We start from the raw sequence: 24112 nt of genomic DNA, 5'->3' as shown, positions 1-24112 counted from the left end.
TGATATAAAGTTTAGTGCACCCATCAGGCTCAATAAATAGCTATAATCATCATCATCATCCTCCTCCTATTACTTATATCTAAATCCTTCCCTATAAAAGCTTTCAGGCAACCATCATTCATTCACTCAACAAATACTTATTAGGCACTTACCGTGTGCCAGCCCTCCTAGGGTCTGAGAATACAGCAGGAAACAACACAGCCTTGTCCCACACTTCAAGGAGCTGACATTCCTGGAGGAAGGGGGAACTCAGACCATGAACAAATATGCAAATAATCAAGATAATTTCAGATAATGATGTTCTGGGAAGAAAACAACACAAGGTGATATGATAGCAAATGGCTGGAGAGCTAGATTGGCCTGTGGGCTTAAGAAAGGCCTCAGAGGTGAGCTTTCAGCTAAATCCTGACTGATGAGAAGTCAGTCTTTTCAAGACCTGGAGTGTCTTGGTCTGTTTGGGCTGCTATACAGAATACCATAAACTGGTGGCTAATAAGCAACTTATTTCTCATAGTTCTGGAGGCTGACAAGTCCAAGATCAAGGTGCTGGTAGTTCTGGTCTCTGGTGAAGACCTTCTTCCTGGTTCACAGAGAGTTGCCCTCTCTCTGTGTCCTCACCTGGTAGAAGGAGCAAGGGAGTCTCTTTGATAAGTACACTAATCCCGCCACCCCCAAATCCCACCTCCAAATATCATCACATTGGGGATTAGGTTTCAACATACAAATGGGGGCAAGGCGGGGGCGGACACAAACATTCAGTCTATAGTGTTCCACCCGGGACTGGAATCCAGTCTTTTGAAGTCCTGGGGCATTCAAGGCAAAGGAAACATCAGTGCAAAGGATTTGAGAAGAGAATGAGCAGGGTGAGGAGACAGGAACACAAATCACTAAACTTCAAGACAGACCAAGAGCCAGAAGAGAAGTACCAATACTTCAGAGAGGAAGTTCTGGGGAAAGGGTTGGGGCCCCTGCCTTGGACATTCATGCCTCAAATATTTATTGAACATCCAACATGTGCCTAGTGTCTCATGATAAGCCAATGGATGACTCAGAAGTAGTCTGACTCAGAAGCCCTGATGAACATCATGGAAATCACACACAGAAAAGAAAAGGATAAGCACAAGCTAAAGCCAGAGAGTGTCTGTGGGGGATGGAGGAATGCTTGGTGAACCTGAGGATTCTTCACAGTGCTTAGGAGAAGAGGATGGTTTTGGCTCATTCATAATTTATGTATTCAGCAAGCATTATTTATTTATTTATTTATTTATTTATGGCTGCGTTGAGTCTTCGTTGCTGTGCGCGTGCTTTCTCTAGTTGCGGTGAGCAGGGGCTACTCTTCGTTGCGGTGCACGGACTTCTCATTGCGGTGGCTTCTCATGTTGTGGAGCACGGGCTCTAGGTACGCGAGCTTAGTAGTTGTGGCACACTGACTCAGTAGTTGTGGCTTGCGGGCTCTAGAGCACAGGCTCCGTAGTTGTGGCGCACGGGCTTAGTTGCTCCGCTGCATGTGGCGTCTTCCCGGACCAGGGATCGAACCCGTGTCCCCTGCAGGCGGATTCTTAACCACTGCGCCACCAGAGAAGTCCTGATGACTCGGTTCTTACCCCTTTCTTTGAGGCGCTCACCTCTGGTCTGGGAGGCAGATGTCTGAGCATGGTTCTCAAATGCTGAAATGCATAAAATCATTTGAGCACCTTGGAATAGAGATGGACTCTAGTTATGGAGCAAAATTGAGAAGCCAAAAAAGAAAAGACTATATATTCAACCTTATGAAAAAACTATTCTACATGTTAAAATTGTAACACCATGAGTAAATCAAAAGACGTACAATAAATAGGAAAAATATATGGCAACTAAAATTATAGACAAGAGGTCATCTCTCTCTCTCTCTCTCTCTGCCATCTGTATATAAATTAAGAAGACCAACAATGCAGTAGAAAAATGGACAAAGGATACGAACACAGTTCAGGGAAATGAAATACAAATGACTCAAACATAAAAAGATACTTCAGTTTTTTCAGATAACAATTTTGAAATTTTCTTATGTATTTTTTTATTGTGGTAAAATGTACATAACATAAAATTAACGATCTTTAAGTACACAGTTCAGTGGCATGAAGTATATTCATACAGTTGTGCAACCATCATCACCACATTCCTTGGCAACCACTACTCTGCTTTCTGCCTCTACCTAATTTCTTTTTCTTTCATGGCCTTGACATTTCTTAAAAGTATATCCAGTTATTTTGTAGAACGTCCCTCAATTTGAGTTTATCTGTCACCTCTTCATGATTAGATTCAGGTTAAGTATTTTGGGCAAGAAAATCACCTCAGTGCTGCTGTGTCCTCAATATTAGCAGGAGGCATAAGGAGTCAGTTTGTCTCACTCCTGGGCAAGTTAACTTGATTACTTAGTTAACGGGGTGCGTGCCAGGTTTCTCCACTGTAAAGTTACCGTTTCTTCTTGCAAAGATTAATCCGTGGGGAGATAGTTTGAGACTTTGAGTGTGAAAGATGCACGCTCTTGGGAAAGTCACAGATCCCTTCCAGGCATCAGTTTCTCCACCTGTGAAGTGGGAACAGAGACGTCTTAAACTCGAATTAGAGTTAAAGAAAGTGTAAGTGCCCGAGAGGGTGGAGTATCAGCTCCCGACCTTGGCAAAAAGAAAAACGTGCCAGAGCTTAATTTTCTGCGCGCTCCAAAGGCTGGGGAGAGACGGACAGGGCGGGGCCGAGAAGAAAAGCATGTGCGTATGTGTGCGCGTGCGCAGGGACGTGACTACAGAGTCGGTCCTCCGGAGACAGAGAGGCCGGAAGTTGTCCTCACAGAACCGCTCGGCTGTTGGATGGGCGGAGCTGCGGCGGCGGCGTAGGGTTGGCAGGCATGTTGGCGCTCTAATCGCCGCAGCTGGTCGGCGTGAGGGGCTCCAGGGCTCTGGGCAGGGAAGATGGCGTCTCGGGCAGGCCCGCGAGCGGCCGGCACCGACGGCAGCGACTTTCAGCACCGGGAGCGCGTCGCCACGCACTACCAGATGAGGTATGAAGTGAGGCGAGGAGCTCGCAGGGCCTGGGACGCGACGCCGGCCCGGTCTCAGGGTCTTGCTCCCCAGCCCGTTCTCGCGCACCTGCCAAGTCCCCTCCTCCTGCGACGGCCCGGGGCCGGCCCCCAATCCCGGGAAGTCCCGTCGCTCCTGTGCGCTCCACCCCTTGATCCCGCTGTGCCTTGAGGGGTACGGCCCCGCCTGGGCTCCGGTGTCTCGGCGATGCTGGCCCCGCTCTCCGATCTCGGGAACCTGATTTCTAATTGAGCCTCAGTTTGCTTATCTGGCAGGGGAAAATTAATCTACCTTTTCGGTCTTGGTGATGAGTTAATGAGCCAATAATCGCGTAAAGAGCGTAGCATAAGATCTAGCACGTAAGTCCGCCCAGTACGCGGTAGCTGTTATATTTTGGGTTGTTTTGGGGATTTGGACCTTGAAGTCCAGACTTTCTCTGCCTCAAATGAGTTTTATGAAACCCCCCACGTAAGGGATATTTCTACATTCGTTTATTCGTTCAACAAATATTTATTGAGCTCCTACCCATCAGGCATTGTGCTAGGCCCTGAGGATGGAATAGCGAAAGCAGCCCTGGTCTTTGTATTCATGTTATACCTTCAATAAAAAAGTTTATTGACAAACAAAACTGGTCCCTGCCTTCATGGAGCTTGAAGTCTACAAGTGACTGATTCCCCTCCTGCCCCACCTTTCTGCACTTTCTATAATGAATATTTTAAAAAATAAAAATTTTTTAGAGATTTTCTTTACTTAAATCCATTGAAATTTCCCAGAATCTTTTCCACGTCTTAATGACAAGCTCTTTGAAACCTCACTTTATTCTTGTCCTTAGACCCTTGTCTAAAGGACACCTCACAACTTAAGCCAGTGTTTTCATGCCTGTCTAGAGCAGAAACTCTGCTCTATGAAGGTGTGAAGGGGATATATTTAGGACCTGAGAGAATTCAAAGAATAAGAGAAAATATGCGTACTTTAGATGAAAAATGTACTCTAGCTGGAGATGTACGGGCAGCCTGAGTTGGTTTCCTTGCTGCCAATACCTCCTTCCATAGGCTATCCTCCTATGCTACAGCCAGAGTTCTCGTTCATTTTTTTTTTTTTTTTTTGGCCGCACCATGGGGCTTGCAGGACCTTAGTTCCCCGACCAGGGATTGAACCCGTGACCTTGGCAGTGAAAGCCCAGATGTCTAACCACTGGACCGCCAGGGAATTCCCCAGAGTTCTCTTTCTAAACACAGCCCTGAGTTACTCTTCTGTCTTTAAAGTGACTCAGTGATAGTCTTTGCAACTTCATATCCTGCTACTCCCCTCTCCACCACAATGTAGTCCTTCCACACCCAACCATTTGCTCTCCTGGAACACAAATGCTTATGCCTTTTTGCCTGCATGCTGTTACCTCTGCTTGGAATGTCCATCTCCACCCACGTCTCAGAGCCTAGCTCAGGTAACACCCTTGTCCAGACAGCCTTCTTAGTCAACTCATCTCAATCAGAATTCATTACTCCTTCCTGTGATTCCATATATTTTGCAACATAGATTTACTAGAGTTTATCCAGTTCGTTTTTTAATTAACTTTTTTCTTCCTGTGTACCTTGTTCCCAGCCTCCAGGCAGGAACTATACCTTATTCACGTCTGTTTCCCAGTGTCCAGTATAGTTGCCTGACATAGAGTTGGTGGTCAGAAAATTTTGAATGAAAGGTACTTCTCCCTCTGCTCTGCCCCACAGTGTGACCCTCAAGTATGAAATCAAGAAGCTGATCTACGTGCATCTGGTCATATGGCTGCTGCTGGTTGCCAAGATGAGCGTGGGGCACCTGAGGCTCTTGTCGCATGATCAGGTGGCCATGCCCTATCAGTGGGAGTACCCCTATTTGCTGAGCATTGTGCCCTCCCTCTTGGGCCTCCTCTCCTTTCCCCGCAACAACATTAGCTACCTGGTGCTCTCCATGATCAGCATGGGGCTCTTTTCCATCGCTCCCCTCATATATGGCAGCATGGAGATGTTCCCTGCTGCACAGCAGCTCTACCGCCATGGCAAGGCCTACCGCTTCCTCTTTGGTTTCTCTGCCGTCTCCGTCATGTATCTGGTGTTGGTGCTGGTGGTCCAAGTGCATGCCTGGCAGTTATACTACAGCAAGAAGCTCCTAGACTCTTGGTTCACCAGCACACAGGAGAAGAAGCGTAAATGAAGCCTGCTTGATGAACTACTGTGTGAGGTGAAGCCTGGGCCTCCCATCCAGTGGAGTGAGAGGGTAGAGGAGCTGTTCTAAAACCTCCTTCGGTGATTTTGGCAGCTGCAATGTTGGCAACTAGTGCAAACTAGGCCCAAGTTCTGCAAAGCCCCTTCTGTTGCAATCAGCTGGTAGCAAAACTATGTTTAATTTACTCCTGGTTGGTGGAACTGGGTGATCGGCAGCTGTGAAACAAATTTCAGCTGGTTGAAGTTGAGATCCTTCTGAGTTTTTCATCCTTGCCTCTTGGTCATTGTCTCCGCTTCCATCCATCACCCCTTAGCCACCGAGACTGAAGGAGATAGGGAATAAATCACAGTCTACTTCAATCAATGAGTCATGGGGCAGGAAACATTTGAGAGGCTGCTCCCCTTGCAGGCTGTGGTCTCTACTGTGAAGCGTTTTAATTAAAAAACCTCAATAAAGTTACAACTGCCTTGTCCCCCCTGTGCTTTGTGTTCGGCATCTGATAGAGTGTGAAAAGTGTGGGGTTTTTTGTTTTTTTGTTTTTAATTTTTATTTATTTATTTATTTTTAGCTGTGTTGGGTCTTTGTTTCTTGCGAGGGCTTTCTCTAGTTGCGGCAAATGGGGGCCACTCTTCATCGCGGTGCGCGGGCCTCTCACTATCGCAGCCTCTCTCGTTGCGGAGCACAGGCTCTAGACGCACAGGCTCAGTAGTTGTGGCTCACGGGCCCTAGTTGCTCCGTGGCATGTGGGATCTTCCCAGACCAGGGCTTGAACCCGTGTCCCCTGCATTAGCAGGCAGATTCTCAACCACTGTGCCACCAGGGAAGCCCTGAAAAGTGTGTTGTTTGAGCGGCCTTAGTCACTAGGAGGTACGTAGAGGCTCCCCGAGAAACCTGGCAGTGGCAGTGGGGAAGTGAACTGGACATAGGAAACTTAAGTCATAGTTGCAACCCTGCAGCTGATTGGCAGGAACTACTGTGGGCCATACATTTAACCTCCACCTCTCAAATGGTCCGTTCTCATTTACCCAGCTTGGGTTATGGGTTCATTTTTTGGTTGGATATTCATGTTTATCATTCAGTGTTAACAGTGTTAGTTATGTGTCTAATACTGTTTTATGGTATCCAAAAGAATTTTAAAGTATCCTGCATATAGAAAATTTGCAATCTAGGTGAAACGTAATATCCATGTGAAACAACTAATGAACACAGTATGTAATGATGTGGAGCAGAGAAGTTAAAAATAGAAGTGGGAAAGAGATCTGTGAACTAAAGGCCCTTTCACACATAAAAGTCTGACACAGTAAATATTTATTGCATGAAAGATGTGTGGCGCACATGTGCTTCCCTCGTGGCGCAGTGGTTAAGAATCCACCTGCCAATGCAGGGGACACGGATTTGAGCCCGGGTCCGAGAAGATCCCATGTGCCACGGAGCAACTAAGCGCGTGTGCTACAACTACTGAAGCCTGCGAGCCTAGAGCCCGTGTTCCGCAACAAGAGAAGCCACCGCAATGAGAAGCCTGCACACTACAACAAAGAGTAGCCCCCGCTCGCCACAACTAGAGAAAGCCTGCGCGCAGCAACGAAGACCCAACGCAGCCAAAAATAAATAAATAAATTTATTAAAAAAAAAAAAAGATGTGTGTCCCTTTGCTCTTACCCACTTGACTTTATCGTGTCTGGATGATGCCCAGATCTCTAACTGGGGGTCTCTGCCCTTTCCAGAGTTATAGTCATTCTGTTCTGTAAACATTAGGTATGGGGCTTCCCTGGTGGCGCAGTGGGTAAGAATCCGCCTGCCAATGCAGGAGACCTGGGTTCGAGCCCTGGTCCGGGAAGATCCCACATGCCACAGAGCAACTCAGCCCGTGCACCACCACAACTACTGAGCCTGCGCTCTAGAGCCCATGAGCCACAACTACTGAGCCAGCGAGCCACAACTACTGAGCCAGCGTGCCACAACTACTGAAACCCACACGCCTGGAGCCCATGCTCTGCAACAAGAGAAGCCACCACAATGAGAAGCCTGCACACCGCAACGAAGAGTAGCCCCTGCTCGCCGCAACTAGAGAAAAGCCCGCGCGCAGCAACGAAGGCCCAACACGGCCAAAAATAAATAAAAACAAAAACATTAGGTATGTACTCAGTCTCTATTAGGTACTGGCAGTACTTCTAGGTACACAACCTTTAGATGTCCTGATTATCATTTCAAACTCTGCGTGTCCTAAACTTAACTCTTTGCCTTCTACCTCATATTCATTCCTCTTCCTGCATCCCTGTGTGCAAGTGAGTATACCAAGAGTACAGCTCTGGATCATCATTAAGTCCCTACTGTGTGCCATTATTTTTTTTCTTTTCTTTCTTTCTTTACTTTTGGCTGCGTTGGGTCTTTGTTGCTGCGCGCGGGCTTTCTCTAGTTGCGGTGAGCGGGGGCTGCTCTTTGTTGTGGTGCGCGGGCTTCTCATCGCGGTGGCTTCTCTTGTTGCGGAGCACGGGCTGCAGGTGTGCCGGCTTCAGTAGTTGTAGTACGTGGGCTCAGTAGTTGTGGCTCGTGGGCTCTAGAGCACAGGCTCAGTAGTTGTGGCACATGGGCTTAGTTGCTCCGCGGCATGTGGGATCTTCCCGGACCAGGGCTCGAACCCATGTTCCCTGCATTGGCAGGCGGATTCTTATTTTTTTTTTTTTTTTTTTTAAACAGACATTTCTTTCTTTTTTATTTATTTATTTATTTATTTATTTTTGCGTGTTGGGTCTTCGTTTCTGTGCGAAGGCTTTCTCTAGTTGCGGCGAGTGGGGGCCACTCTTCATCGCGCTGCGCGGGCCTCTCACTATCGCGGCCTCTCTTGTTGCGGAGCACAGGCTCCAGACGCGCAGGCTCAGTAGTTGTGGCTCACGGGCCTAGTTGCTCCATGGCATGTGGGATCTTCCCAGACCAGGGCTCGAACCCATGTCCCCTGCATTGGCAGGCAGATTCTCAACCACTGCGCCACCAGGGAAGCCCCTGGCAGGCGGATTCTTAACCACTGCACCACCAGGGAAGCCCAATGTGCCATTATTTTTTGAACCACCAAAATTCCTTAATCCTTTTCAGGCATTTCCAAAGTGTGGTCCCAGTGCATCACTCCTGATTTATCTCCTGATGCTGTCACTCACACACTGTCTCAGTCAGGAAGACCTCTTATGAATCCCCATATTGGTTCCCTGTTTTCCCGGTTTCCTTAAAAATTTTCCTTTTCTGCTTTTATACTTCTTTATTACTTATTTTTCAAGACCTAATTTTATACGGTAATTCTGGAGCCTTCTGGCTACCTCACTTCAAGGAATGAGGGTTCTTTCTTTGAATTCACATGGCATTTTAATTTTATCTCTTCTACTGACAGAATTACTAGTTTACATGTCTTTTCCTCACCCCTTGCTCTGTACCTAGTGTGCAGCATGCACTCTGAATTTATTGAATGAAGTAACTTGTGCTATTGTAGACTAAAGTCAGAGCAAAGAACTAGAGTAAAGGGTAGGATTTGGATAGCAGAGAGGTGCAGATGGAAATGAGTGGGTAATGGAGTTATGTGCACCAGGCACAGATTGCTGATTTTTAAAGAACCGGGATGTAAATAATTATTAGTTAAAAAAAGAATTTAAAATTTATTTGATTACTAGATTGGTGCTTTACAGTCTTGTAGTGCTTTTCAAGACCCATTATGAAGGGGCTTCCCTGGTGGTGCAGTGGTTGAGCATCCGCCTGCCAATGCAGGGGACATGGGTTCGATCCCTAGTCTGGGAAGATTCCACATGCTGCAGAGCAACTAAGCCCGTGCACCACAACTACTGAAACCCACACGCCTAGAGCCCGTGCTCTGCAACAAGAGTAGCCACCACCACGAGAAGCCTGCGCACCACAACGAGGAGTAGTTCCCACTCGCCGCAACTAAAGAAAGCCCGCGCATAGCAACAAAGACCCAACGCAGCAAAAAATAAAAAATAAAAAGACCCATTATGAAAATTATTGTCAACACGAAAAGAGAGCCGTTTGGTTCATTTTAGTTTTCTGCTTGTTGGCTTGTTGGGATTCTGCTTTTTGGGCTTTCCAATCATTTTTTCCCCCTGCCTCATGGTTGTAGTATTCCCTGAAGTAAACAAGATCCCCTTTGAAAGGGATCTTGATTTAGTGGGAAGAGCACTGTATTTGGATCAGAAGACAGGTTCAAGTACCAAGATCAGCCCTGCCAAATTCACAGGATTGTTTTGAAGATCAAATGAGGTAAAATCTTGTGAAGGTGCTTTAAGAACTCTAACACTATACAAATGTGAGGAATGGTTATTAATCCCTGATGTTTACAGAGCTAGAGGGTGTAGGCCTTGGAAGAACCCTTAGTGAGCATCTAGTCTATGGGAAAGGCAGCGTGGTATAGTGGAAAGAACAGTTTTTGATAATTGCACTGACTCAGGTTAGAAATCTAGCCAGGCATTTTGCTACCTTTTGCCTTGAGCAAGATATTTGAGCTTCTGTTTTTGATCTAACATATGGGGATCATAGCATCTACCACCCAGGGTTGTTGTGAGGATTAAATAAAATAATGTATATAAACTGTATAGTATATAGTAGGTGCTTAATAAATATCAAAATCCTTTTCCTTGATGAGCAGTGTTGGTGTTCCCGTCTCAGATTGGGGGTCCCTTCCTCTTCTCTTAAGCATAACTTCTTGCATTGGTATTCTGGAGATTGATGCCTTCTGGAAGAGCAGGAATAAGAAGGGAACACTTTTGTACTCTTGGTTTTTGTTGGTCTAATTGGTTGGACCTTCTTGCCCAGGGTGCCCAAACAGTAGGCACAGTTGCCCCAACAGACCTTGGGAATCTGGCATTACAGGAAGAGCCTGGAGACGCTGCTGCATTGTCTGACCAGCGTCCATGCATGGGTAAGGCTTTGTCAGGAAGAATGGCTGCCCAAGGACCCCACAGTGTACTCTACCTGAGCACGCATAGGGGCCTGCCAAGATCTCCTGAGCGCCTGGCTTGCTCCCCACGTAAAGGTTATTGGAGAGTGAAGTCTGGATCAGCTCATTCAGACACAGACCACAGGTGAGATGGGCCTTGGCCACCTTCTAAAAGGACAGGACTTCTGTGCTGCAGGCCTGCCACATACCTCTGTTGCCTTTACTCCAGTTGGCCCCCTCCTATTCCAGCCACAGAAGTACTCCTCCCTTGTTGACACTTGCAAACAATCCCTACTGTTCTAGAAATCTGGTCACTGATAACTCACTCCCGTAAGACCTACTATCCTTTTTTCTTTCCAACTATTACAATTTCTCCCCCCCCCATGTTGTTAATCCTACCAACTCATCACATCGTTCCGTCTAGTACTTCTTTTTCTTTTTTAAAGCCCTTCATGACATCTGTTTTTTTTAAAAAATATTTATTTATTTGGTAGCACGGGGTCTTAGTTGCAGCAGGCGGGCTCCTTAGTTGTGGCATGAGAACTCTTAGTTACGGCATGCACGTGGGGATCTAGCTCCCTGACCAGGGATTGAACCCACGCCCCCTGCATTGGGAGCGCAGAGTCTTATCCACTGCACCACCAGGGAAGTCCCCTCAATCTAGTACTTCTGTGGACTACAGGGCCCAGAAACCACAGATCTCCCCAAGCAGTGTGTTCTGCCAGAAAGAGCTAGAAAGACACGGGGGTGAGTCTCAGCTTTCCATTTTGTGTTTGGACAAGTTACTTAATCTTCCTAGTGTTTCCAAGTCTGTAAGATGTTTAGTAAGACTGACCTCAAGGGTTGTAGTACCAATAATATGAGATAATGTGGGCAAAGCACACAGCCCAGAGCCTGAGAGTAGGAGTTCAGCAAATTGTGATCTGACCCCCTCCCCCTTCCCCAGGGTGTGCTGGAATTCACCCACTGTGCTTTTTACTTTAAATCCTTTTCAGAACAGGCTCCACAATAAACTAGCAAAACAATAAAATACAGACCTCCTTTTCTCTCTCTTTCCCCCTTTCTTCTTTCTTCCTCTGCCTTTTCTATGGGGTCCTTTTCTTCCCTCTCTATTCTTTATTTCACATGTGTATGTGTCTGTTATTTCTTTTCTGCTTCTCCTACCATACCTTAGCCAGGGTCAGGGAGCAATTAACCAAATATTTTCACTGTGAGAATCAAATCAGAAGATAAAAGGAGTCAAAAGAGAAAAGTATTCTAGAATGGAGCCAAGTTTCTCACTTCACACACCCAGCATTAGAAAACACATTATCGGTATAGATCTAAACCATTGTGGGCTAGGTGAAATTTAGGGGGAAGACTCCCTAACCTGTCTTTAGTATGGCCAGACCACCCTTTTCTCCCTTCACATCTTGCTGATTTGTTTGCAGTGATGGACTTCAAGGCCAAAAGACAGAACTGTGTCAGGCAGGCCCTTTTGGGGTCCCAGGAGCAGAGGAGCAGTGGGAGGAGAGGCCATAAGGATGGTAGAAAGAGAAATGAACTGTGAGAGGATGGCAGAATTGGAGCTCTTTGGGCTAGAGACCTTGACCAAATCATTCTCCTTTCTGCTTCCTTATTTCTCTCTTTATGAAATGAATAATTCTGCCTTACCTGTCTTGTAAGGTGGTTAGGAGGATCAAATATGAAAGTGCTTATGAAATGTGAACTAGATAAACTGCTGCTTAGATGAAACATCATAACTTACATTTATTCAACTACAGAGCACCTATTTCACGACATCCATTGCTAGGCACTGGAAAAACATAAAGATAAGAAAGGGTCTTTCTAAGGAACTCAAAAGCTAGAGGGTATTTTTAGGATAATGGGTACAATGGGGTCTTTAGACAGTGGACCTGAAGACTTAAGAACTAGAATTGGCCTGAACATAGGTATGATCAAGCTACTGAAAGTGCAGAGGGATAATAACAGTCCCAAGATACCTTCACCCAGTAGGTGTGCCCCAAACTTTCTACAGTGTGTGTCAGCAAGGTGAGGGCTGAAACAGTTGAAGTGCTCCATGAGCAGGAGGAAGCCATGGGACGGCGTGGAGGGTCCCCACAGAGAATGGGGCCTCGTCAGCATCGGAAACCACAGGAAACTAGGTCAATGCATGGGGCCCACTCCCTCAGCTCCAAGGCTCAGCTATGCGACCTGGGGCTTCCTGAGCAGACTGTACTGATTAGTGGATCCTTGAAGCTGGAGGCCCTTTGGCAGAAGTGCTGGAACTGGCCAACGGGTAGAGAGAGAAAGCTGGACACTAGTCATGAAAGTCAGCCAGGTGGGAGCCAGGATGCACAGGGGGACGTGTGAGGTCTACGTGCATCCTGTAGTGCTCTTTTGTTCTGCCCAGCTCTAAGTGGTGCATCAGTCACCTCGGTCTGCAGCACCCACTGCAGAGAAGTGCTTGATAGCTCTGTCAGTCTTCTAAGTGAGAGGATGAAGCACGTGTCCAGGGGAGATTCAAGGCCAGGAGCAAGCTAAGGGGCGGATCTGATCTGCAGGGTGTTGCAGGAGTAGGAGGAGTTAAGAAGTGGGTACAGCCCGCCATCCAGCCCCCTAACCCTGTGCCGGCCTCTTTCCTGTTATTTCTCTGCCAGAGCAGGAGCCCCCTTGCCTTCCAGGTAGGGGAGTAGGGTTCTCTGGGGGGCAAGTGTCCTTCAGTCCCTCCACTTGGAGGAGAAGGAATGTGGCCTGGCCGGCTGGTTGGGATTGAGGAGGAGCTTTGGGGCAGGGCGGGGCAGGGGCAGGCTGAGGCAGGGCTCCTGCTGGCACTGCACTCCCTGCTGCTGCACGGCAAGGCCCTGCCACCCACCTCCAGGAGGTGCAGCCATGTTCTGGATACCCTGGCCCCTCGGAAGCCCATGGGGAGCCCCGGCCTGGCAGCCCTGCTCCTGCGTCTCCTCCAGCTGCTCATTGGCCTGTCTGCCGCTGCTGGTGTTGGCTGCCCCTACCTTCCCAGCTGCAGCGCCCTCTGCCTGCTGGCCTCCCACGTGGTAAGGCGTTCCTGCTGCTGCTGGCTGGGGGCACCTGGCTGCCACAGGCTGGTAAAGCTCCCCACGCTCCGCCTGTCCTTTCCTGCTACGCAAGTCCCTGAGCTCTGATGGCAGCCTCAGCGTGTTCTCTACACCGTCTTGAAGGGATAGTCAAGGTCCTGGTGCACTGAGGGCCTGGGCAGGGTGGAGCTGGGAAGAAAAGAGCCAGAGTGGATGGACTGTTGGCGTATGCGGGCCTCGAAATTAGGTGATGTGAGGCAAAGACCCCAGGGAGGATGCTCCTCGTGGGAATACCTACTAATTACACTTCTGTCCTTTCTTTTCCCTACTGGGCCCTGTGCCTTCAGGATGACAGTTTCACTGGTGAGTCGCATTCCCTGCCCTGCTCCTCTTCCCCATTCTTCCATTCTAATTTTTGGTTCTCAACCTGGGAAGTAGCATAGTATCAAAGAAAAAACACAAGGTGAGCCTGGATTTGCATTGTAATTCTGCCACATACTCCATGCATGGCTTCAGGCAGTGCACAGTTTCTGAGGGGGTATAGCAGCACAGTAGAAATGATTATACAATGAAAACAGTTGTCCCTGAGCTGTGGGGAGGATTAAATGAGAGTCAGGTAAATCTCCAGGCACTCTCCCTTAATTGGTCCCTCACCAGTCAGTAATACAACAATGATCCTTCCTGTTTTATGGTACATTTTGTTATACTTTGTAAGGCATTTTCCCACGCATTATGTTACTTGATCTTGACAGCAGCTCCACTTTATGAATGATGAAGGTGAGACTTAGAGGAGTCTGTAACTTGCCCCAGGTCAGTCGGCCAGGATGTAAGTGGCAGAGCTCAGCCTCAAGTCCAACTTTCTTGAGGCAGGAGGGAACTCCTGGGACCTTACCATTTGATTTCCTTTTCATCTTTCACAGGAAGGTCCGCCCAGATTCCTCGCCATACCCGATGGGCCTTTACCCCCTCCCCAAAGCCTTGGTGTGCTTGGCTCTGCCACTGTCCCTGCTGTTGGTGCCTGCATCTGGTGTCAGATCCTTCGGGTATGAGAAACAGTCCTTTGGGCCATTCTTAGTGGAGATGGGAATTGGGGGAATTTGGGGGGGCCCCTAGGCTGACGCTAGTAAAACTTATCCTACTAGAAGAGATGTTTGTCCTGTTGTCAACCTCAGCAGAGACTTAGGCCCTCCTAAAATAGCATGCACCATGATTGATATTCGTGAGCTCAGTTGTATCATTTTGTGAAGGTGTTTCTCCGTTCAGCTGGTACCAATTCTTGGGATTAAAATGTTTTAGTTCTATGAGTTTACTATTTTTACCTTCTATCTGTAAAGTAAGATCTGTCTTATTCAACTATACATTTTCATTGCCTAGCTCAGTGCCTGGGCACACTAAATGTCCACACACTGCTTAAGAATTGACAGTTTTTAATTGTTCACTGTTATAAATAATGCTACCATGAACATCTTTGTATATACATAGTTTTTCTCTACTTAAGAAGAGAAAAAGCTTTTTTGATTGTATCATAACTTAGGACTAAAGAAGTTTGCAATCATTACCTTCCCTGATCTAAAATGACTGACTGTCCAACACTGGGTCACATCTCCAGGTAGGGGAGGGGCCGTGAAGGGCTGGATAGTAAATGTATCATTCCCTGTGCAGGTCTTCAGTGGGGCTGGCTCCACCTCCTGGTGCAGAAATCCAAAAAGTCTTACAAGTTCCGGTTCTGTAGGAGGCACACGATGCCAGCATCTGCTCAGGTACTCTCCCTGCCAGTTCCAGCCCTGCCCTACACCCCACAGCCCTTCTCTTTCTGGCTTCTCATTCTGTTCTCCAGCCATAAAAGAGAGATGGAAAGAGTGGAGCTCAAGAAGACTATTCTGTCCATTACGCAGTTAGGGACACTGAGCCTTAAAGGTTGAGCAGCTCGCCTGTGGTGCCCTGGATTCCAGAGACAGGAATAGAAGCCAGAGTTCCTGATTCCTGGCCTGAGGCCAGCCCAGCCTTGCTCTCTGCCTGCAGAGGAAGCTGCTAAGTAGCCGTTGCCTGTCTGAGAAGGGCCATCACATCTCCGTCCCCTCCCCAGACACCTCCCACAAGGGGCTGCGTTCCAAAAGAACCCAACCTGCAGATCCAGAGAAAGGGGACGTTCTCTCCAAACGTGGCTCACAAAGGCTTGGAGGTAGGCACATCGTGTGACTGGAGGTGGTGGAGCCAAGTAGTGGTACCTGTGCTGAGGCCAAAAGACAAGGCCACCAAATCCCCCTTCTCCCCAGGGCCTGAGTTCTCCTTTGACTTGCTGCCTGAGGCACGGGTTATTCAAGTGACCGTTCCTCCAGGCCCTGAGGTCAGTGTGCGTCTTTGCCACCAGTGGGCACTGGAGTGTGAGGAGCTGAGCCGTCCCTTTGATGCCCAGGTATGGAGGGCCATCTGCCTGTAAAAGCCAAATCACACAGGGCTGGAGTGAAAGGACCTACCCATTATACAGATGGGGAGACTGAGTCCCAGAGAGAGGTGGTGATTGTCCAAGACTTCCTTACAAGTCTGAAGTGCCTAGCATGAAGACTTCTTTGGTCTAGGCAGAGAACGCAGGGGGCCTTGTCTCCTGGCAGGAGAGGAAGGAAAGGGCAGGCAGAGACCTGGGGCAGCCATGAATGCCTAGCAGAGAAATGGATATGGCACTTACCCCCAGTGAGAGGACCCTCAGTGAGATTCAGGTTGCATTAAGAGGACTTTTCAGTTCCCCCAAGAAGCTGTTCTCCTGAGAAAATAACAAGATGGTCACATCTGTCTTGGTACCCTTCCATCTCCCTCTCTTTTGTCACTGCTCCTCAGAGAATGAGATGTCCCCTATTCTTCCAGCCTAGGCCCTGACACTCCATCTCAACCTCCAGTTGTCACGGATGCCCTTGTATACAGTTGGTACCATTTGAAGGGACTGTTGCTGTGCCCGAGTCCCTCAGTTCTCCACATTTAAAATGGCGATGATGCCTCCCAAGATCACCATGATGCTAGCATTTAATTAATTGAGTTGGTGCTTCTAGCACCTAGCACCCTCCCTGGCATATAGTAGGGGCTCAATAAATGTATATTCCTTTCCCCATCTCCTCCCCACCCCCCACATTCCATATATTGAGACACCTAGAGCAGATGGTCAGATGACAGGGCAGAGACCCCCTGAGAAGAAATTTCTCAGAGAAAGAAATGTCTCAGATAAGAGGAAAGGTAGAGTGTGTGGTGACCAAGGTCCCAGTTTTCTCCTGCCGTTTTCCAGGGTGCCTCTGCTCTTTCTCAAGCCCCTCTTCTTCTCTTCCTTTGCTGCTTTGTCCACAGAAAATTGTGTCTGGGGGCTGCACTGTAGACCTGCCTTATGAATTCCTTCTGCCCTGTCTGTGCATCGAGGTGAGCAGAGGAAAAGGTGTGGGTGGTCCATAGCTTCACTCCTAGGCCACCCAGGTAACACCACTGGCCAAGCATATCTCCACTAAGTCAGGTTTGAAAAGGGCTGGTGTTAACGAGATGCTAGGGAGGACTGGTGCCAGCCTGACGGTGAGCCATTCACAGAGCCCGGGATGGAGGTGTCCTGCTGACCGTGGCACATTCCTGGGGGTGAGTCCAACCTCAGCCCCACCCAAACCCAGCTTGCCGTTGTCGAGACCCGGCCTCAGCCCACAGAGGCAGAATAGACAGCTGCCTTCACTGGGTGCTCTGAGCTGTCACAGTGGGGGCTCGTGGCCACTGCAAGGCTCCATATGGCCCCAGAAGTCTCATCCCCACTAGCCCTGCATGGAAGTCCCCTCCTCTCCTCGTAAGACTAAGGTGCCTAGCATTAAGACTCCTTTGGACTAGACAGGGAAGGCGGGGGCCTTGTCACCCAGGAGGAGACAAAAGGGAGGGTGCAGGCAGAGACCTGGAGCGGGGAGCACCTGCCAGGGGGATAACATTGGGTGTTGGGCTTTCAGAGGGAGGGTCCCTATGGGGCACTCGGCGCCTTAGGAATCGGCTGAGAGTGGAGGCCAGGGAAGGCAGAAGTTGAGGAATGTGGACCTCATGATTTGCCTCTTTGTGGGAATACGTTCTCCTCTCCGGGAGAAGAGGACTCAGCCCCTCACTCACTGATCTTGCTCCTATAGTCTGGATTCCTCCCTGAGTGCCACGTGCCACCCACCATTGCCCACACCCCACACTTCTTCCCCTCCTCGGTGCCCTGCCAGCTCAGGCAGCTTGCATCTGGGCAAGGTCAAGCCAGAATGAGTTTCAAGTCTGAGTGATGTAAGGAAAGCCATTCCTCTGACCCTTCTTCCCTGCTCCCCTGTCCCCACAGGTGTCCTACCTGCAAGAGGACACCGTGAGGCACAAAAAATGTCCCTTCCAGAGCTGGCCTGAAGCCTGTGAGTGCTGCTCATGTGACTCTTGTGCACGCACAGCTTCTCTCTGTCTCTCTCTCCCCCACAGACGTACAGGTACATGCACATACACACACACGCACTTGCACACCCTCTACACCTGTGTTGGAGCAAGTCCCCAGAAGACATGCAGGCACTTTCTCTGGAATCAGTGGGGGCAAGTCATGGGCTACCATGTCTACCAATCAGCCTGCCAATAAATCAGAGCATTGAACATTGTACTAGCACTGTTCAGAAATATCAGAAATATCCACCCCAGGAGGTAATGTCCTGAGAAGGTGGACCAGAGGACCTGGGCTCACATCCCAGCTCTGCCACTTATTCTTCTCTGAGCCTCAGTTTCCTCATCTGTAAACTAATGATACTTGCCCTGCCTCACTTTCCAACTCCTTATGAGGCTGGAATTCAATATTATATGCGAAAGTGACTGGTGACATCTATGCATACTGTTGAGCCCAAATTGCAGAGACAGGATGCTCAAACATGACAAACGAATAGCACAAAGCATCCTATGGTCCAGGGCAGGGTTGTAATTAAGGAATAGGCTGTAGGGCGTGAACTCAGGGGAGGGAGAAGCCCGTGACGGCTGTCCGTGAGTAGAAAGGGTCTCCTAAAGGGAGTGACATCTGAGCTGGGCTCAGAAAATGTGCAGGATTTAGAAAGGAGAGGAGGGAGGGGAAAGCATTCCTGACTCTGAGAGGAACATAAGCAAAGATATGAAGATTTCGAGTTTGGGGAGCAGCAAGGAGTTGGCCAGAATGGAGGTGCAGGAAGGAGAGGAGACAGCTAAATAGAAGAGGTAACAGGAGGGGCAGGAGGAGGCATGCTCATTTAGCAGGCACCTAGGCAGACCAGGGCTGTGCCAGGCTCCTTCACAAATATCATCTCCCGATGCCCTGGGGATAGGGCTCAGGCCTCCTGGGCCTCACTCTCTGCCCCTGCTGCCTGCCCAGATGGCTCGGACTTCTGGGAGTCGGTGAACTTTACTGACCACAGCCAGCACAGTCAGATGATCATGGCCCTGACACTCCGCTGCCCACTGAAGCTGGACGCCTCCCTCTGCCAGAGGCGGGGCTGGCATACCCTTTGCGAAGACGTCCCCAATGCCACGGCTCGAGAGTCAGAGGGGGTGAGACGGCCTCCCTAGGACCTGGGTGGGCAGGGCTGGGGCCCAGGGCCCTGCTCCCTAACTCCCTTCTCCCACCACAGTGGTATGTCTTGGAGAAGGTGGACTTGCACCCCCAGCTCTGCTTCAAGGTACAAGCATGGGCAACAGGGGAGGGGGAAGGGTGTGCGTGGTGCCTGGAGCTTGCTGACTTGCCATTCTTGGATTTCTCAGTTCTCTTTTGGAAACAGCAGCCACGTTGAATGCCCCCACCAGACATTCGGTGAGCCAATAAGTGACCCCGGCTGGGACCCCTTCCCACCATTTCACCCTCATGCAACTGCGGCAAAGCCAAACTCTGTCCCTGCCCTGACTTCTCTGTCAACTGCAGCCCAGCTCCTATTACCTCCCACAAAGCATCATCTATTACATGATGCCCTTTCCTACCCCCTGGCAGCCCCATCCTGGAACGTGAGCATGGATACCCAGGCCCAGCAGCTGGTCCTTCACTTCTCCTCAAGGATGCCCGCCACCTTCAGTGCTGCCTGGAGCCACTCAGGCTTGGGGCAGGACAGCATGGTGCCCCCTGTGTACAGCGTCAGCCAGGTATGGCCTAGCCAGGGCTTGGCCCCCACTAGAACCTGTTGATTAGAGCACAGCAGGTGGAGGCAAGCAAATCTCTTACATCTGGTTATTTATTTACTTGGCCAGCCTTTGTTCAGCTGCCTCCTCTGCCAGTCAGTGGGGTCTTCGATGGAGCAGTTTCTAATCCTTTTTTTTGTTTATAAATTTATTATTATTATTTTTGGCTGTGTTGGGTCTTCGTTGCTGTGCGCGGGTTTTCTCTAGTTGCGGCGAGTGGGCTCAATAGTTGTGGCTCACGGGCTCAGTAGTTGTGGCTCACAGGCTTAGTTGCTCCGCAGCATGTGGGATCTTCCCGGACCAGAACTCGAACCCGTATTCCCTACATTGGCAGGCGGATTCTTAACCACTGCGCCACCAGGGAAGTCCCTCTAATCCTTTTCGATTTTGAACCTACAGGGATAAACAGAGACAAGAGACTGGCCCTCCCACTCCCAGCTGTTCTCTGGCCCACTCGAACTCCCACCACATTTTATATTGATGCTCTCTCTTGAACCAGCTGTCCTCTACCACTACTCTCCTGCCTTCCTCCACAAGGCTCCTGGCAGAAGTTCTCTATCTTTGGGAGGCAGATCCCCAGGAAGCTGAAGTGCTCTTAGCAGAATACTGTAAACTACTGACAGATTTAACTCTATCATGTGAACTAAAAACAGTTTGACTAGCAGACTCTCTTCTGTGTATCTGACATAAAAACCACCATCAAATATATCCGCAAAACCACAGCACCAAGCTGACTAAGCATAGCTAGCTTGTTTCAGTTCTTTCTTACTTACATGCAGCTTGTTTATTTGTTTTGTATTCTGTGAGGGCTCCCAAGCCTACAGGTGGTAGCAAATGCTTAAGATTTAAGACGAAACCATGCTTAAGATTTACGACAAAGTCATGTGGGATAACTTAAAATTGAGAGCTAAATCCATGGACTCATTTATTTTTGTGAGCTGGGAACGTCATTGAGTTTAACCATGATTTGAGAGCCACTGCATCAGCACCTGCTCACAGCTGGCTGGAGAATGGGGTCTGGGGCAGGGCTGGGGTATGGGGTACGTGGTGGAGGGTGTTCCCAAAGGGTGGAGACTGATCAACTCTCTAACCAGCACCCAGAGCACAGGGTGAAGGCACATCCTGCCTGTAGACAGATGGCAATCAGTTCAGCATGCATTTATTGAGTGCCTACTCTGTTCCCACTCTGTATTAGGCCCTGGGAGACACAAGAAAAGTATATAACACAGTCTGCCCCTAAGGAGTCCATAATGTAATAACAGCTACTACTACTAAATGAATACACATTGCACTGTGTATTTTTTAATATTTATTTATTTATTTATTTTGGCTGTGCCGTGTCTTAGTTGCGGCACATGGGATCTTTTAGTTGCAGCATGCGGACTTCTTAGTTGCGGCCTGTGGACTCTTAGTTGCGGCATGCAGACTTTTAGTTGCCTGCATGCAGGATCTAGTTTCCTGACTAGGGATAGAACCCGGGCCGCCTGCATTGGCAGCGTGGAGTCTTACCCACTGGACCACCAGGGAAGTCCCTGTACTTTGTATTATAAAGGGGGTTCACCTGCATATTCCCATTTGATGCTTTCAGTAACCCAGTAAAACAAGGATTATTATCTATCATACACAAATGAAGAAACTGAGGCTCAAGGAGAAAGGAAGTCTATCTCCATGCAAAGATCCCACAGCTAGGAACCACAAAGGCAATAGTTAAGCCTGACTTTGTTAGCTGTGGTCTCCTGACTCTACAACTTACGTTCTTTCCAATGGACAAGCTGCCCCTTCAGGTGCGTAGGACAGAGAAGGGAGGCAGCATATAATTAGCCTCCTGGTTTGTGAGCTGCTGGAGGACAGAGACAATGTCCATGCCCGCCTTGTCTCCTCAGGGGCTGGCACAGAGTAGGCAACCCAGAGTATGTTTGTTGACGAGTGCCTGATTGCCTGACTAATGTTTATCTGTGCAGCAGTTCAGATCTGGGAACGATCAGCGGGACCTGGGAATGAAGCGTGGGAAGGCTTCTTGTCAGGGGTGGCACTTGGCCCTAAGCCTGGGTAGGGTTTGGGTAGGGGTGGTGGGTAGAAAGGAGGAACACAGCAACGGGCAAAGACTCAGGGGCTGGACAGAGCCAGATCTGCCTCTATGGGGACAGTCATTCTGCTCTTTTTTCCCACAGACTCAGGGCTCAAGCTCAGTGACACTAGACCTCATCGTTCCCTTCCTGAGGCCAGGGGGCTGTGTCCTGGTAAGGAATCCTGCCCTCACTCTGCATATACTCCCCTGTCATCTATACCACAGGTGACACATGGGGCAAATCCAGTCCATAAAAATGTTTGATTTGGCCAGCACGGTGTTCAAAATTGGAATTAGTTGCCACCACTTAAATATTGGGAGATGTCACATTTTAAAAAGCTGATTTCTGGCGTCTCTTGAAAAAAATCAGAAAACCTGGTGCTTTGTTTCCACATTCAGGCATGGTGATCATGGGCTGGAGCTCAGTGGTGTCTGATTACTTCAGTCAGGGCCTGTGCCTTCCATGTCGTCATGGATGCTCTGGTTAACTTAGCGTTTACTTTTTTTTTTTTGATGTGGACCATTTTTAAAGTCTTTATTGAATTTGTTACAATATTGCTCCTGTTTTATGTTTTGGTTTTTTGGTCCTGAGGCATGTGGAATCTTAGCTCACTGACCAGGATTGAACCCGCACCCCCTTGCATTGGAAGGCAAAGTCTTAACCACTGGACCGCCAGGGAAGTCCCTGGATTTACTTTCTGAGTTTGCCACTCTTGACCTTGTTCTGTGCCCAGCCAGAGCTGGACCAGACACAAACCCTGTGCTGGAGGAATTCCCTATCCAGGGGGATTCCCCTTCACTATCCCCATGCCTTATTCAACTTCCCCTGGGAGGAGGGTTTACCCTGGCTTACAGGGGTTGGGGGGCTCTGTGCCCTCAGGTGTGGAGGTCAGATGTCCAGTTTGCCTGGAAGCACCTCCTGTGTCCGGATGGTGAGTTCTTGGGAGGGGGAGGGGAAGTGAGAGGGAGATTGGGCACTGAGGAGCCGGGCTTGGCCTCACCCTGCTTGACTCAGTCTCTCATAGGCTCCTGGGGCTCTTGATCCTGGCGCTGCTGGCCTTCACCACCTTACTGGGTGTTGTTCTGGTGCTCACCTGCCAGCGCCCACTGTCAGGTAAGCTGACTGGGGGTAACCTGGGGATTCAGACTTGCTTGGCTCCTAGGCCAGTTGCCCCCATCCCTCCCCCACCCAGGCTCCCTTCCGAAAGAGCCTTGTCCCTGCCGCTGCGCCCAGCTCTCTTTTACCCAAGGCGGTGAGCCTCAGGCCCCCTAGTGGACAGGAATGGTTAAGGCAGGGCAAAGGTCCTGCAGGTGGTTCACTGCACCAGTCTCTAGGCCAGATGCTAGTGGGGCGGAAATCCAGCCTGCGCTGCACCTGGCGCCCTAGCCCTCTCCTCTTCCTGGGCACCTTTATCTAATTAGCCCAAAGGCGCCCTATAGGCCTGTAGGCTAAAGCTGCCTTGGGTACCCATCCCCAGCGCAGAGGAAGAAAGGGCGGGGGGGGGTGAAGTTAACCCTATCATGTAGCCCTGAGGCCTGGGAGGAAAGGGCTGGGCTGTCCCTTAGCCCCCCACCCTGTTCATCTGTTGCTTCCACCCCCAGGCCCAGGTCGAGCGCGGCCGGTACTGCTCCTGCACGTGGCGGACTCCGAGGCGCAGCGGCGCCTGGTGGGAGCGCTGGCTGAACTGCTGCGGGCCGCGCTGGGCGGCGGGCGCGACGTGATCGTGGACCTGTGGGAGGGCACGCGGGTGGCGCGCGTGGGCCCGCTGCCGTGGCTCTGGGCGGCACGGGCGCGCGTGGCGCGGGAGCGGGGCACCGTGCTGCTGCTGTGGAGCTGCGCCAGCCCGAGCCCCGCCGGCGGCCCGGATGCCCGCGCCGCGCCCCTGCGCGCCCTGCTCCGCGCCGCCCCGCGCCCGCTGCCGCTGCTCGCTTACTTCAGTCGCCTCTGCGCCAAAGGCGACATTCCTCCGCCCCTGCGCGCCCTGCCCCGCTACCGCCTGCTGCAAGACCTGCCGCGCCTGCTGCGGGCGCTGGACGCGCGGACTTCGACCCAAGCCACCAGCTGGGGCCGCCTGGCGGCCCGGCCGTGCCTGCGGGGTCGCGTGGAGCTGTGCCGCCAGCTGGAACGCGAGGCCGCCAAACTTGCCAATCAAGGCTGATTAGAGCTCACTGCAGTCCGATGTCTGTGGCCGCAGGCCTAGGGGCACTGGCTGGAAGCCCCGAATGAGGCTTCTACCCTGGAATCGTTGGATGCCTCCTAGGGGCCACTGGCCGCAAAGCCTTGCGCTGCCTCCCAGCCCGGGAGCAGGGCATCACACTCACTGTCCCCGCCCGTTCCCCACGTTCCCCCAGGGTCCAGTCTCTTCCTCATGTTTATGCTTGAGGGTGCTCTCCCTCAGAACCCCCAGGGAGAGTCACTCTTTCCTGAGAACTCCTCTGACCTCAGTGCTGTTGTGAGTCGGGGATCGTCCCACTTCCTCTCTCCGAGTTCCAGAGAATAGTCTGCACGTGCTCCAGTCCAGGCCAGAGGGGTTGGGACAGGGGTTAGGGAGGCAGGAGCTCTGGCAGCTCTGAGTGGGAGGCGGCTGCAGAGGGGGTGGGGGGACAGAAAACCCCTTTGGGAGCCAGGGATCCCCCTTTTCCAGACCGGGACCCTGCCCAGAGT

General features: G+C 50.2%; 2 protein-coding genes and 1 long non-coding RNA gene across 8 annotated transcripts; 2 read left to right on the top strand and 1 right to left on the bottom strand.

Moving 5' to 3' along the window:
* Positions 1 to 1563: 1563 nt before the first annotated feature.
* LOC130709011 (uncharacterized) lies at positions 1564 to 2819 on the bottom strand. The gene is made up of 3 exons (XR_009009425.1): positions 2655 to 2819; positions 2330 to 2566; positions 1564 to 1667 (listed from the first exon to the last, which is right to left on the bottom strand). It is a non-coding gene; the product is annotated as an uncharacterized LOC130709011 (long non-coding RNA).
* Positions 2820 to 5730, top strand: JAGN1 (jagunal homolog 1). Its single transcript, XM_007192528.3, has 2 exons — positions 2820 to 3037; positions 4784 to 5730. The coding sequence occupies exons 1-2, from the start codon at positions 2949 to 2951 to the stop codon at positions 5244 to 5246; spliced, it is 552 nt and encodes a 183-aa protein (XP_007192590.1). The 5' UTR covers positions 2820 to 2948; the 3' UTR covers positions 5247 to 5730.
* A 3475-nt stretch (positions 5731 to 9205) lies between these two features.
* IL17RE (interleukin 17 receptor E) lies at positions 9206 to 24096 on the top strand. Of its 6 annotated transcripts, none has more exons than XM_057554243.1 (16): positions 9206 to 13589; positions 14147 to 14269; positions 14889 to 14986; positions 15249 to 15408; positions 15503 to 15642; positions 16560 to 16628; positions 16701 to 16835; positions 17551 to 17689; positions 18586 to 18761; positions 18842 to 18889; positions 18972 to 19020; positions 19195 to 19343; positions 21551 to 21619; positions 22328 to 22379; positions 22463 to 22561; positions 23050 to 24096. In XM_057554243.1, the coding sequence occupies exons 1-16, from the start codon at positions 13502 to 13504 to the stop codon at positions 23604 to 23606; spliced, it is 2151 nt and encodes a 716-aa protein (XP_057410226.1). In that variant the 5' UTR covers positions 9206 to 13501; the 3' UTR covers positions 23607 to 24096. The 6 variants fall into 6 exon arrangements, with proteins under 6 accessions (XP_057410226.1, XP_057410228.1, XP_057410227.1 ...); XM_057554245.1 differs by having other exon boundaries at positions 9207 to 13589; positions 16791 to 16835; XM_057554244.1 differs by having other exon boundaries at positions 9208 to 13589; positions 17551 to 17617.
* The last annotated feature ends 16 nt before the right edge of the window (positions 24097 to 24112 follow it).

Source organism: Balaenoptera acutorostrata, chromosome 10, assembly GCF_949987535.1.
Source record: "Balaenoptera acutorostrata chromosome 10, mBalAcu1.1, whole genome shotgun sequence".
NCBI classification, from domain to species: domain Eukaryota; kingdom Metazoa; phylum Chordata; class Mammalia; order Artiodactyla; family Balaenopteridae; genus Balaenoptera; species Balaenoptera acutorostrata.
Note: the sequence above shows the minus strand (reverse complement) of the source record. Positions and strands in the feature narration are given on the sequence as shown.

Excerpts from the sequence above, each read along its gene's own strand:
- JAGN1 (XM_007192528.3), top strand. The coding sequence starts at position 2,949 with ATGGCGTCTCGGGCAGGCCCGCGAGCGGCCGGCACCGACGGCAGCGAC. Across the intron at positions 3,038-4,783 it reads GCCACGCACTACCAGATGAG|TGTGACCCTCAAGTATGAAA; the intron begins GTATGAAGTGAG and ends TCTGCCCCACAG.
- IL17RE (XM_057554243.1), top strand. The coding sequence starts at position 13,502 with ATGCTCCTCGTGGGAATACCTACTAATTACACTTCTGTCCTTTCTTTT. Across the intron at positions 13,590-14,146 it reads TCAGGATGACAGTTTCACTG|GAAGGTCCGCCCAGATTCCT; the intron begins GTGAGTCGCATT and ends CATCTTTCACAG. Across the intron at positions 16,629-16,700 it reads TGCCCTGTCTGTGCATCGAG|CATATCTCCACTAAGTCAGG; the intron begins GTGAGCAGAGGA and ends CCACTGGCCAAG.